Source organism: Mirounga leonina, unplaced genomic scaffold (assembly GCF_011800145.1).
Source record: "Mirounga leonina isolate KUSES-001 unplaced genomic scaffold, KU_Mleo_1.0 Mir_151, whole genome shotgun sequence".
NCBI classification, from domain to species: Eukaryota; Metazoa; Chordata; class Mammalia; order Carnivora; family Phocidae; genus Mirounga; species Mirounga leonina.
In genome coordinates this window covers 29,537,110-29,549,542 of record NW_023270377.1, presented here as the reverse complement: position 1 = coordinate 29,549,542, position 12,433 = coordinate 29,537,110, and the positions used below count along the sequence as shown (strand labels likewise).

The following is a 12,433-nucleotide window of genomic DNA, read 5'->3' as shown; positions in this document are numbered from 1 at the left end:
TCAATATGTTTGTATTATAAGTGGTCCATAAATAAGAGCTATTATAATTATTGCTGTTGTTATGACAAAGGTGTTTTTATGTTCCTCTTCAAATTTCTACGTCTTCAACACAAAATGGGATCAGTTAACTGCTTCGGTCACAATAGCTGTGCATATCATTTTTATTGACTCCCTGGTAAGTGTGTGAGTATTATCTGCAGAGAAGAGCTGAAAAATGAAATCAGAATTCGCTCATTATTAAACACTTAATATAATTAAGGGGAAAATCTGATATAGTTACTAAGGGCAGGATGAGGGCTGGAGAGAAAAAAAAAGAAATAAGAGTGAGATGCAGTCCTGGGTCCTTATGAAAGGTTTGCACCATGTCCCACATCTTCTTTAAAATATTCACACAAGGGAGAAGATACAGCATGTTTTGCACTTAGATGGTCCATGACTTTCTAGACTTTTTTCCTGTTTTTTTTTCTCTGAGGCCAGATTTCTTTTCTGGGGAGTAAATAGTCATGTTCCTTTCAGCCATAGGGGATTTTCTGAATCCTAAACAGCTGATTTTGTATTCTTGCCCCATTCCCTCTATTTGAGAACTAAAATCTGATCAAACCCATATTTTTAAATGTATGTATTTGTAGGCATATGGAAGAATAGTTTATAGTCTGAGTATGATTTTTTTTTTCACCACAAATGTAGGAAAATTGTGGAGAGTTTTAAAATAGTGCCTTATCGGTTTTTTTTTTTTTTTTCCTTTATTAGTGATGACTTCATTCCGCTTGAATTCAGTGCTTCAGTTTCTTTGGGTAAACTAATAGATTATGTATGCAATGTTTGCACAGTGTTGATTGAACTCATCTGGTGAGCTTGAGCCTGGCTCACACATTCGCGTCATCAGTGGAAGCCTGTGCACTACATACAGGCACCACAGGCAGCTCACGGTACTCAAGAGGAAGGGAAGCTGGTCCGCAGAGAGCTGGGCTGCCCCGCTTGCCATCCCGTGGTTCAGAAAAGCGTATCAGACCTTCCATTATTTTTCTTATTGTTGTCTTTTTCAAATGCTCAAAAACTTTTTTTTTTTTTATTTGAGTAGAGATGTTACCTTAGTTTCAGGGGTACAACATAGTGATTCAACAACTCTATGTTGTGCCGTGCTCGCCCACAAATGTGGCTCCCATCTGTTACCATGCAATGCTATTCCAGTACCGTCGACTATGTTCCTTATGCTGTGCCTTTCATCCCCGTGACTTCTTCATTCCATAACTGGAAGCCTCTACCTCCCAGTCCCCTTCACCATTTTGCCCCTCTCTCAACTCCCTCTCCTCTGGCAACCACCGGAATGTTCTTTGTATTTATAGGTCTGATTCTGCTTTTTTGCTTGAAAAACTTTTACGTTAAGAAAAGCCTAGTAAAAAAATAGAACTGTCTTGAGAGTTTTTAAGTCATATTGGAGGAAAATAAAGATACGTGATCCCCAAGGGTTCGTCTTTTGTTAATAAAAGGCATTGGCTGCTTAGTGTCTGTAGAATGTGTAGGAAGCCCAGAACCCTGTGCTAACTTTGTAGCGATGTTGTAAGACATCACCAGTTAACTTACAATCTAGTTGGGGAAGAATGCTTTTCCTCCAAAAGATGTTCACTCACCATTTTCATTTTAGAGTTTACAAGTCTAATTTCAAAAATTTACACCAAAAGGTAGATGACTTCTTTCTGCCGCTTTCAGATATCTCCTTTAATGTGAAGTCTCATTTAAACTAAAACTCCACTCTAATACGGGGGGACCTTTTGGCATGCACAGCTCTTCACAAGGGGTCCTTTTCTCCCCTTCTCAGCCTCGCCTGTCCCTCTTCACTGTCCCCTCCCCTCTACCCTATCTACCGGAGCAGTGGTCCTTGCCTACCCATCAAACACAAGTGTCCGTATGATTAACCCGTTGCTATGAGTTGAATTCAAGTACCCAAATTTGCAGGTGATATACTTCTGTCATTGATTAGAGTAAATTCAAAATATCCCTAAAATCACCAGCACTATTTGCATTCTAACTTGCTCCCTAAATGAGAAAGGGAAGGGAACATGTGTTGCCTGAGATGTGTGTGAGCCAGGACAGAAGAAGTTGAGGATCACTGCTTGCCCACATGGACTTATTTGCATTGGTTCCCCCAAAGCGAGATGCTTTCTCATTGCTGTCCTTTGTATTGTCCTTCTCTCTACCTGAAATTTCCTCATCTCACTTGTCCAGCTGTTGAACACCTATATATCTTTCAAGACTCAGCTAATGTGTCACCTCCTCCATGGAGCTTTCCATAATCTTATTTCATGGCCCTGCTCTCCCCCTGTCAGTTTAAGCGGTCTTTGTCCCCATGGTCCCTTATTAGACTGCTGTTGTAGCACCTGGATTGTAGCCTTCTATATGCCTTTCGGTCCCCTCCCTCCCAGACCATGTGCTTTTTCCAGACAAGGACTATGAACTGTTTGTCTTCACTTTCCTAAATCTTAACATAAGATCTGGCACAATAGGACACTCAGTTATGTCTCAGATGAACCAAAGAAGTTGAATGGTTATTGAAATGTGCCTAGCATTCTCCTCTTATTTCCTGGCCCTGAATTGTATCCCATAATGTCGGTTCTGTTGAAATGTTCGTGACAAATCCAAGCTAAAATGGAGCCACTGGCTGACCAGTTTGGGGTTGCACAGATGAGTCACTGGAGAAACTGTAATTCCTGAGAGAAAGAAGTGACTAAAGTAGAGAGAGGAGAATCTTGGACAAGTAACAAAGATGGCACATCCTACTATCACCCGTTTTTTTTGTTTGTTTGTTTTTAACTTTTATTTTTACTTCTTGATGTGGCTTCTGCCTTCTTCGCTTTCCCCATACCCTGTGGGCCTGAATGCTGACATGTATGCGACCCCCCACTCCAGAAATCCATCAGTGTCACTGACATGAAGAATGGCACACGCCAACTCGGTGCCACGTCCCCTCTTCAGGTCAAACAACTGGTCTCAAATTGGCAACTTCTTATTGGAGAAAATGAAATAACTGCATTAAAATTTAAACAAACTCTATGGAGATGATTGTAAGAAAAAAGGGATGGCTCTTTTAATTGCTCTAAAAGTCAGGACCTTATCTTTCCTTTTCACTCAAAAGGCATTTATTAATCCCAAGTCAGATGTTTTGGCCCTTAGAGCTAAATGTATTTACATAAAGACCATTTTTTGTTCACTTTTATTACTGATTTTACGGTTTTCCTAGCATATTTGAATTACATTATTGAATCTTCCACATTTAGATGTCAGCTCCTTTAATAAGATCAAAAAGTGACTTTCCAGGATGATGTACACTGTGTGACTGTGTTTGTTTGATTATGTCCTGCAGTGGCCGGCCTGCAAGTGGGAGCACGGACCGCATCCAGAAGTTGCGGAAGGAGTATTATCAGGCCCGGAGGGAAGGATTCACCTTGTATGAGGATGATGAGGGAAGAGCGAGGCTAGATTATGACCTTCACTGGGTAAGCTTGGGCCTCATTCTAATCATTGAATTCATCTCGACTGAGATAGTTTCTAGCAGAAGAACATGGCTAAGAATGTTCTAGACATACCAAGTTCTATTTAGGTTACTTGAGTTTCATGGATATGAATGTTACCCAAACCACAGCCATCTTGTTCCACAGAAGTTGTTTACATAAATCAAACCACACTAATGCACAGTAGTTTATTTTAATTGCTTTCATATTTACTCTCTGTTGGACTTGTATACCAACGTGTTAGGGTGGAGCAGATGGTCGATATTTTAAAGAGGACACAGAATCTACTGAGCCTTAATCCTTGCCTCCCATTGCTTGGGTTTCAGAATCTGGGCAAGCATTAACAGACCATGCAACACAAGCCATGGGTTTCCTTTGGGAAAGGATATTAGAAGTAAATTTCAGAATGGTCATCTTCAGAGACATCAGTTGTGTGTATACCGCACCTGAATAATTCCTATTTTGCCGATCTTACCAGTACGCTAAGAGAAGTTTATTTTGGGATAAGAACAGTTTTTGTATTAGAGGGTCCTCTTTGCCAAATCCTTCAACATTTGCGAGCAGAAAAGAATACTGTGACCTCTAAAGAGATTCTGTGGGTTTTTCCAGGATGGCATGATTCATTCTCTTGTCTTTTTCAAGTAGGCATGGCTGTACCAACAAAATACACTTAACTTTTGAGCATCCACAAAAATACCAGAGGAGAGTACTCAGAGTTGCATTAAAATACATCACATACTTAGAGTAGGTGCCTGCCACTGAGTTGGTGTTCAGTAAATCTTGGCTCTCGTTACTCACATTATTGGAGCAGAGCTGTCCATGGTAATAATGATGTCCTTGCAGTGAGGGCAGCTCTCACTCACCATCTTTGATGGTTACCGCCTCCTACTATCGTTTTTAGTGCTGCTTTGAGAACCACCTAAGGAACTCTCTTATCCCTGGTGGCCACTAAAGACACCAGCTCTTGTGAAGGACAAATCTATTAAAGGAGAGTTTCCTTTCCTGATTTTCGCACTCATGTTCATGCTCATGAAGTCAGGGTTGGGAAAGTAGAGTCCAGCAACCAAGTGGATGCCTTCTGTTTCTCACTTCGGTGCTGTGGCATGCAGATGTGGCACCTCGCACTTGTATGCTAGTGTTTGAAAGCCAGCTGCAGTACCTACCATGGGCGTGCAGAGCCCCTGAAATTCCTCGGCTCGGTAGATTCTTCCTGGCACGATAGAATTTAATCAGAAATGCAAAGTAAGGATTGGCGGTCTCCAGCCAAATGGCTCTGGCCTCTTCCAGAGATAGGCATTTTGTAACTGCAGATCAGAACAAATAGCTTTTTGTTGGTTTTATTACAGATGTTAGGATTAAACAGAATGGCATTTATAGTGATGGGGAAGCTGGTCGCTTAGACTCTCAGTAACGGAAGAGAAAGATTTCCACAGAATAACAGTTTAGATAACAATTCACTTCATTTTAAACTTAATTGAGATCAACATATTAACTTTGATGAGAGACTGTATACATAAGGCTCTGCTCCCTCTACCAAACAAACAAGCAATCAAATAAAGGGAAGCTGTTTACACCATAACCAAAACAGACCACCATGTGCAGGGCATTGAAAAGTTCTCCATCTCAACATCACCATGAACTCCTATGAGCAAAATAAGACAAGTAATTTTAGATTAAGCAGTCCTGGTTGTTTTGACTTTATTTTATGTGATCTCCTTAAATCAAGGGGAAAGGCTGAAAATGCTTAACCTTCATGAGACTGAAAGTTTTCCCTGACCCTCACCAAACCTGAAATAGATAACCCATATACTCAGGTCCTCTCTATCTTAAAGATTCTATCTTTATTCCAAGCAAATGTGGAACCAGACAATCTAGTGAGTAAAGAAGTATCTCTGTTTTAATTTGTGTTTCCCATGCTCAAGTGTATTAAGCATTGCCAAAAGTGACTGATTTTATGTTTCCCAGATGAGCGGGGACTAAGGCTTCCCAAAGGGATGCTTGCAAAATGCACTGTCATAAACGACTAGTGCTCTTTGTGATCGCCTGAGATACTCCAAACCAGGGATGAGAATCTCAGCATCCTTTCCCCACCTCTCCGCAAGCCAAGGAAAAACACTAGTATTTTTTGCCCAGCGCAGGCCTGAGAAATTACACTGTTGTCTTGCTACTTTTGGATAGACCTAGGAAAGCAAGTTTAGAAAGTTAACATTTCATACCTGCCAGTCAGCCAGAACTAACAAGGCAGCTTTTATTGAGACTGTGGTTCCTAATCAGTCTGGTCTTCGGCATCACGGAGGGTGCTTGTTAAAATTGGATCACCAGCCCATGAAAGAGAGGGGTGGGGCCCAAGGGAGGGCTTCCAGGTGCTTCTCCATGTGGTTATCAAAGTTTCGGACCCACGATTCTAAAAATAGGACATTGATTCCAATCACTGCAGTAATAAGCAAAGTAGTTCAACTTCTCTAACAAAATCACTACATGGGTCAGCATCATCAAAAACCACTTTCAGGACTCAGAACTTCCCAGGCCTAGTACTTCAGCTGTAGAGGCCTACAAATATTCCCTGGAGTCACTAGACTGGGAAACTTCCAAACTGTCAAGAAGGAAATTAGGAAGATAAGTTACCTAAGAACTACTTTTAAGAGACCAGACAGAATAAAAGTAGGCTCACAGAAGTCTCCAAAGCCAAAATTAGTAAAGCAATCACTGGAAGGATTACTAAGATCTATGAATATTTTAAAATATATTGTCAGTGGGACTAATAATTCTTTCTTTGGCTTGCCTCGGGCTTTCTGATTTTCCCAGGCTATCCTGTAGGCAGTTCTCTGTCCGGCAGCTTGGAGCTGAAGGCTTTTCCCACTGCTCTCTTGGGTTCTCACTTGCTCCCACAGCACTTGCTTCTCCCTGTCTTTTCTCTATGGCTCTGATCTAATTTTAACATAGGCCAGGTGTCAATCCAAGAATATAGTATTATCGCTACCTTGGAGGCACTCACAGTCTAGCCAGGAATACAGACATCTGAGACAAAATGAAAAAAAAAGGACAATAATATATGTAAGAAATTCTGTAGTATAGAGAGGTCTTAGCTTCTCAATGAGCTTAGCAATAGCATTTCATTCCACTGGAGGCAAGGGTGTGCAGCCAGGACTGTGGGGGACTCTATAGTGATCATTTAGGACTTGCCTCAGTGGACAGATTTGGTTCCTTTTCTCGCAGATTCGGTGGTTTTCTTTTTCCCAAAGGAGCCTCTGATTTATTCACTTCATGTGTGTTAAAATAAATGAACACACACAGATTGCAAGGTTTGTAAATATGGACATGAGACCTTAAGAATCTTTTCAGGCAGCCTGTTCTGTAGCTGTTTTCCCATGGAGGCTCTGAAAAGCTGTACAGAACAAGTTGAGAGAATTTCAATGGCGGGAAGTGAAATGGCCTGGCGAGCTTTTATAGGCCCAATTAAGTAAGCAAGATATGCTAGCTGTGAAGTGTTAATATTTGCCAAAAGAAAACATAATACCTGTTATCTCCCGGTATGTTACTTTCTGTAAAAACTTGTTAAGACGATCACAGTCCTCTGGCAACAGGCTGGGGTATTTTTTATTAACAGATAAAGATGAGCTGCTTATTTAACGGCAGCATGAAGATCCTGTAAGTAATTGCAGAAATGGGATGGCTCCAGAGTCTTCTAAAAATATCAGTACCTTTATTATTGTCTTTTTTCAAGAGCTGCATGGCATATACCATACGCTTCCTCCTCTTTTTAACTCTCTGGCTAAATTAGAACTTTTATCTGTGAAAGGGGTTTATAGACACATAGATGGGAAGGAGGTACTGGAATTACCTGCTGTCATAGAATACATGGTAGTGTATCTTTCTGGCAAAGGGGATTGGTTCAGGTGATGGTTGGGTGAATAAATGAAAACACTCTGAAAGATTTGCTCACCCTATTATGAAGATGGCCTAGGAGCCAACTTGAAGAAACATGGTTGGCAGCTATCTAGACAAGAAGGACACATCTGGTGAATTCTGCAGTCAGAGGAAAGAGAGAGCAAGATGCTGAGGTCATGCTAACCATCTTAGGAAAGGGATTTAAGATGGAATGCTTTATCGCCACACAAGTGTAAAAACTATCAGAAGGTTATTTTCTAAATATGAGGGATAAGAGAAATGAGCTTCTACTGTCAGTGGTCCAACACCAGAACTGAGTTGTCTGTATTTTCCCTCTCTGCACCTTGAAGACATCTGAAAAAAAAACAAAAAACAAAAACAAAAACAAAGGACACTGATGAAAACTTCTAGATTAGTCAATGGCTCTTACGTCACAGAAGAACAGAAATCTAACTCAAACTGCCCTAAGCAAAAAGGGAAATTTTGTTGGCCTGTATAACTTTCAAATCCATAGGTGTATCTGACTTCAGGCAAAGATGGATCCAGCTCCATCATTATTCTCTTTGTTAGCACCATTCTCAGGGAGTTCCCTCATATGGTGGTGAGACAACTAGTGGCAGCTCCACCAAACACCTTTATAAAAGGAGATTGTCTCACGCCCCAGTACATCCAGGAAGTCTTAGAACTGATGTTTGATGCAATGCTGAATGGCTTCTTGACTCAGCCTGGGTCACATGCCCACTTCTGAACTCCCTTGGCCAGAAAGATGCAGTATTTTACTGGCCAGAACTAGGTCACGAGGTCACCCTGGAACCAGAAAGTAGAATCAGACCCATGAATGAGTCTAGATGAAGAGGTAGTCCCCATAGGAAGATCAAAGTGGTGCTAATTAACAGGGGAAGGGAAAATGGATGTCGGGCACGATTCAGAGTTGTCTACTATAACTTCTGGTTTTAATAACAATATAAACTCTCTTCATCTTAGAGTTTTAAGGAAAGAAAAAGAAAAGACCTTTCTCTTCATGTATTTTCCTCTTTATCATTAGAAAGAGCAGACCTATTATCAATCTTAAATTTGCTGCCATTATTGGTAAAAGGAGAAAGATTTATTTTTGTCTGCTGGTCCCGGATCTTTAAGCTATCCCAGGAACCCAGATGGCTTTACTGCGTTATTCATGAGAAATTACCAGACCTCTGGCTACTTATTTAGAGAGGCAAGTGACATTTTGATTCACCCCAGACCTAGGAATTTGCCCCGGAGGGAAGCAACAGAATTCTTTGAAAGGACTAAAAGTGACTTTCTTTGGGTAGAATTGCTCTATATATAGCCTCATGGATTGTTGTTTTGTGATAAGAATATAGTCTATATACATATGTCAAATCATTATGTCGTATACCTAAAACTAATACAATGTTATATGTCGATTATATCATAATTTTTAAAGAAAGGATATATTCTAAAAACCTTCAAAAGATGGAATGAGATAAAGAATTAGAGCCATCAAATGTATGCATCTAGTAACTATCGTAATTTAGCTTCTACCATAGGACGACCAACCCCTTCTCAGTTGACGAGCCCTCATTAGCTCCATAAACAGTTCCTTCCCAGTGTGCCCTTCCATCAACAGATTAGTGTTTTCCCTGATTTCCTAAAGCAACTGAACTGAGGAGTGGAAGAGGTACTAAGGCAGAGAAAAGAGAAGAACATACATCATGTTTATGAATTAGGTAGATATTGGAAGGGCATGAGGTTTGATCAACTTGATGTTGGTGAAACATCAAATACCAGCTGAGTGAAAATTTGAGGAAAAAAGAGGACAAAATAAATTAAAGATTTTGGGGGGGTTGATAGTTTTAGTCCTTTGTATTTCAGTGTGGCTTTCATGGGAACATGTTGACATATTAGCTATATGGGGGATCATATCAGTGAATGTCTAGCTTTTAAACGTGGTGTAAATCATTTTGAAAGAAGGCAACATGTTTATAGGCAATCCCCAAAATTGAAATAAACTGTGTTTCAGAAACCATTTAGAAATTGGCAATTTGGCACTGGGAATGGTTTTCCCATGGGGGAAAAAATGATTGGTTGTTAGGGTCCCAAGCCAGTCTGCAAAAGCCCACTACAATCCAATAACCTGCTGCTAATCAGACAATAACCAAGGAGCCCAGGAGCAGGGGGCCATCTGAGCCAGGGGGAAGAGAAGGAAATACCTTTCTTCCCTCTTTCCTGGATACACCTTTGAGATGTTCTCTAGCCCCTTCTGATCTGCCAGTCTTTAGGAGCGTCTCCCCAGGTTTCCTGACCTTTAATCCCCCCTACTCCCCATCATGGCACCCCACTTAGACCTACCTTTTCCCTGAGAGTGTTCAGGAATCCCAAGTTCTCTCTCTGCCCCATCCCCTCCTCCCTCAAAGTTCCTTTCTTTCAGTTCATCTCAGCTACACTTTTGGGGGGTGAGAGGTGCAAATAATCTACCCCATAAAAGCTCTTAACATTGCAGTCCTTTGAAACCCACCGATGTCCTGAATTTTACACCTACTAATATAGCAGGTATGAGAAGCATTTTAGCATGATGTGTGAGAGCACGGACCCTGAAATCAGATTGCCTATGTTCACATCCAGGCTAGATCACTTACTAACTGGGTACATTTGGGCTATTTATTTCACCTCTCAGTCTTTTTTAAAACTAGGATAATCATTCTCACAGATCTCATATAAATATTGTGGTGATTAAATGATTATTCCATGTAAAGCACTTAGAATGGAGTCTGGCATGTAGTAAGCGTTCAACAAATGTGAGGGTTTTCTAAATGGTGCACATACTGAGGTTTTTAGAAATCATATATTCCATTAGCCAAACACCCATTCTATCTCAGTCATTACTGGAGCTTAACCTCTTCTGTTATTCCAGAGTCCTGGGACATTATACAACACACAAAGCATTTGGGAGGGAGGCCTTCCGGTCATGCATACTCTGGTTACCACTGAGGTACCCACAGTCCCTTCAGGTGGTGACTGTCGGGCCTCGTTGTAAGACACTTTTGGCAAAGTCCGTTGGTCAAAAGGTCAATAACTATTTCCCTCTCTCCTGCATGCAAACTTTTTCTTCAGAAGGGCACTCCTTTCATCCCTGACCCTGGGGGCACACCTAATCTCTTTAATGAGCTTATGCTAAAATCAAAGACCAAAGACCAGAAGAAAGAGGCTTCTGCTTTCAGCTCTGCAAGAACCCTGAAGCAAAGAAATACCAGGGTCTAGTTAATTACTTAAAATAGGAGGCACAGGGGAATACAAAGAGAATATATGCAAATTATTTACTCAATAAATTAGGCTACAGCCTGATTAAGAACAAAAATGACATCACTTACTCAGTTCTGACTCTCACAGATATGTGTGAACACCTTATATGAATTATTCCAGGCAACAAATCCATGAGGTAGGTATTTTTACTCCTATTTTACAGATGAGAAAATTAAGGTTTTAAGACTGCACCATAGTCACACAATCATTAGCAAAGCTGATATTCTAACCTGGGCTCCCAACTCCCGGTGGCAACAGAAGGAAAGGAGCATTGCTGTGGCAGCTGTTTACTTTTTTTTACATGAAACGTTTGAAAGAAGGGAAACTCTGAGTATTTGTTTAAAAGCACCATACAAACTTTGCCTCTGTGGAACTACTCTTTAATTAGCACTCTGACATTTTTTTTTTAACCCAATAGTAAATAGTATGAGTTCTCTGTGAAAGTCAAAATGAAATCATTCTTTTTTTTTTGCTATAATCAAATAAGCTAGCCTATCTCTGGCTTAAACCCAACCCTGAATACCAAGAAGCAGAAAAAGAAAGTTCAAAACCACATTATTTTTCCATAATATGTCAAATAACCCTATGCTCTACTTACATTAGAGTGAAAACAAGAACTCTTTCTGCTTCTAATGAACAATTAATTCCAGCTCAGAATGTCGAGTTTAGAATAGGTTAAGTTCCCCCAAACCACAGCCGTTTGTGTTGGATCATGGTTAAAACCCAAAATTCCAACTTCTACAATAATCACATTCTTTTCTTCTACTGCAATGGGAGAAATGACCATTTTATGTAATATAGGGAAAACCATAGCAGAAACTCCTATGAATTCCAGATTTCCTAAATGGTTCTCAAAGCTGTTTAAAATCAGTTGGATATGTTTTATTTTAGCAGACCTCAAAAATCCTGAAACTAAGTGTGGGTACCAAATTTTTTTAAATGAAGATGTTTGGAGTAGAAGATATGGAACTCCATTTAAGTGGCATTCATAACACATGTATCACTTAACCTGGATGACAATTAAAAGCCCACAGGAGCCGTGTTTGTGTTCAGATCCCGGAGCCCAGAACGTGCCCCGCGCGCAGGTTCCGGGGTAATTAGCCAATCAGGTCGCTGCGGCGGCCATCTTGTTCTTTCTGTTGGAGAAAAATTTCGACCCAGTTACTCAGGCACTTAACATCATGTGGTTCTTATTGAAGAGTAACGGGTGTGGTGTTATGGGGAAAAGAAAACTCGCAGAAACCTCTCCTCTGAAATGCGAAGAACACCTGAATAAAAGAGACCCTAAAATGATAATAATCACTACAGCAGTACTGAAGTTGCCATTCTCCGCAAGAAGAATGACCACTTTTGAATACAATTGTAACGACACATATCGGAGTCTGTGACTTTACAGTTCAACTATGGACTTCATTCATTTCTTTGTGTTTCGTTCTGAGGCTTGAAATCACAGTGCTGGTTTTCAGAGTGTCTATGAGAAAGTGCAAACGTTGATACCAGTGATTTCATCCAGGCACAGGAAAACTCTCCATTTATTCAAGTAGATGATCCAAGAAGAACGGGTATAACATTGTTATTATAAACAATTGAGAAATAGTTTCTTTTCCAGCTTCAAGATAAGAATTTTGTAAAGTAATGGAGTTCTTGGGTTTTATCTCCATGAAGCTTTCTTCAAATGATGTAGCTCATTCTGTGTCATCTTTCACTCAGACATAGCTTCATTCCCTAGGCAGCAA

The 12,433-nt window shown here is 40.4% G+C and overlaps 1 protein-coding gene across 2 annotated transcripts in view; it reads left to right on the top strand.

Annotated features, from left to right (window-relative positions):
- The window catches only part of PARD3B (par-3 family cell polarity regulator beta), a 995,632-nt gene that overhangs the window by 893,855 nt on the left and 89,344 nt on the right, over positions 1 to 12,433 (top strand). For both annotated transcript variants that reach the window (XM_035007317.1, XM_035007318.1), the window contains exon 21: positions 3,362 to 3,494. In XM_035007317.1, coding sequence (XP_034863208.1) covers positions 3,362 to 3,494 — 133 coding nt within the window. The remainder of the gene's footprint in view (positions 1 to 3,361; positions 3,495 to 12,433) is intronic.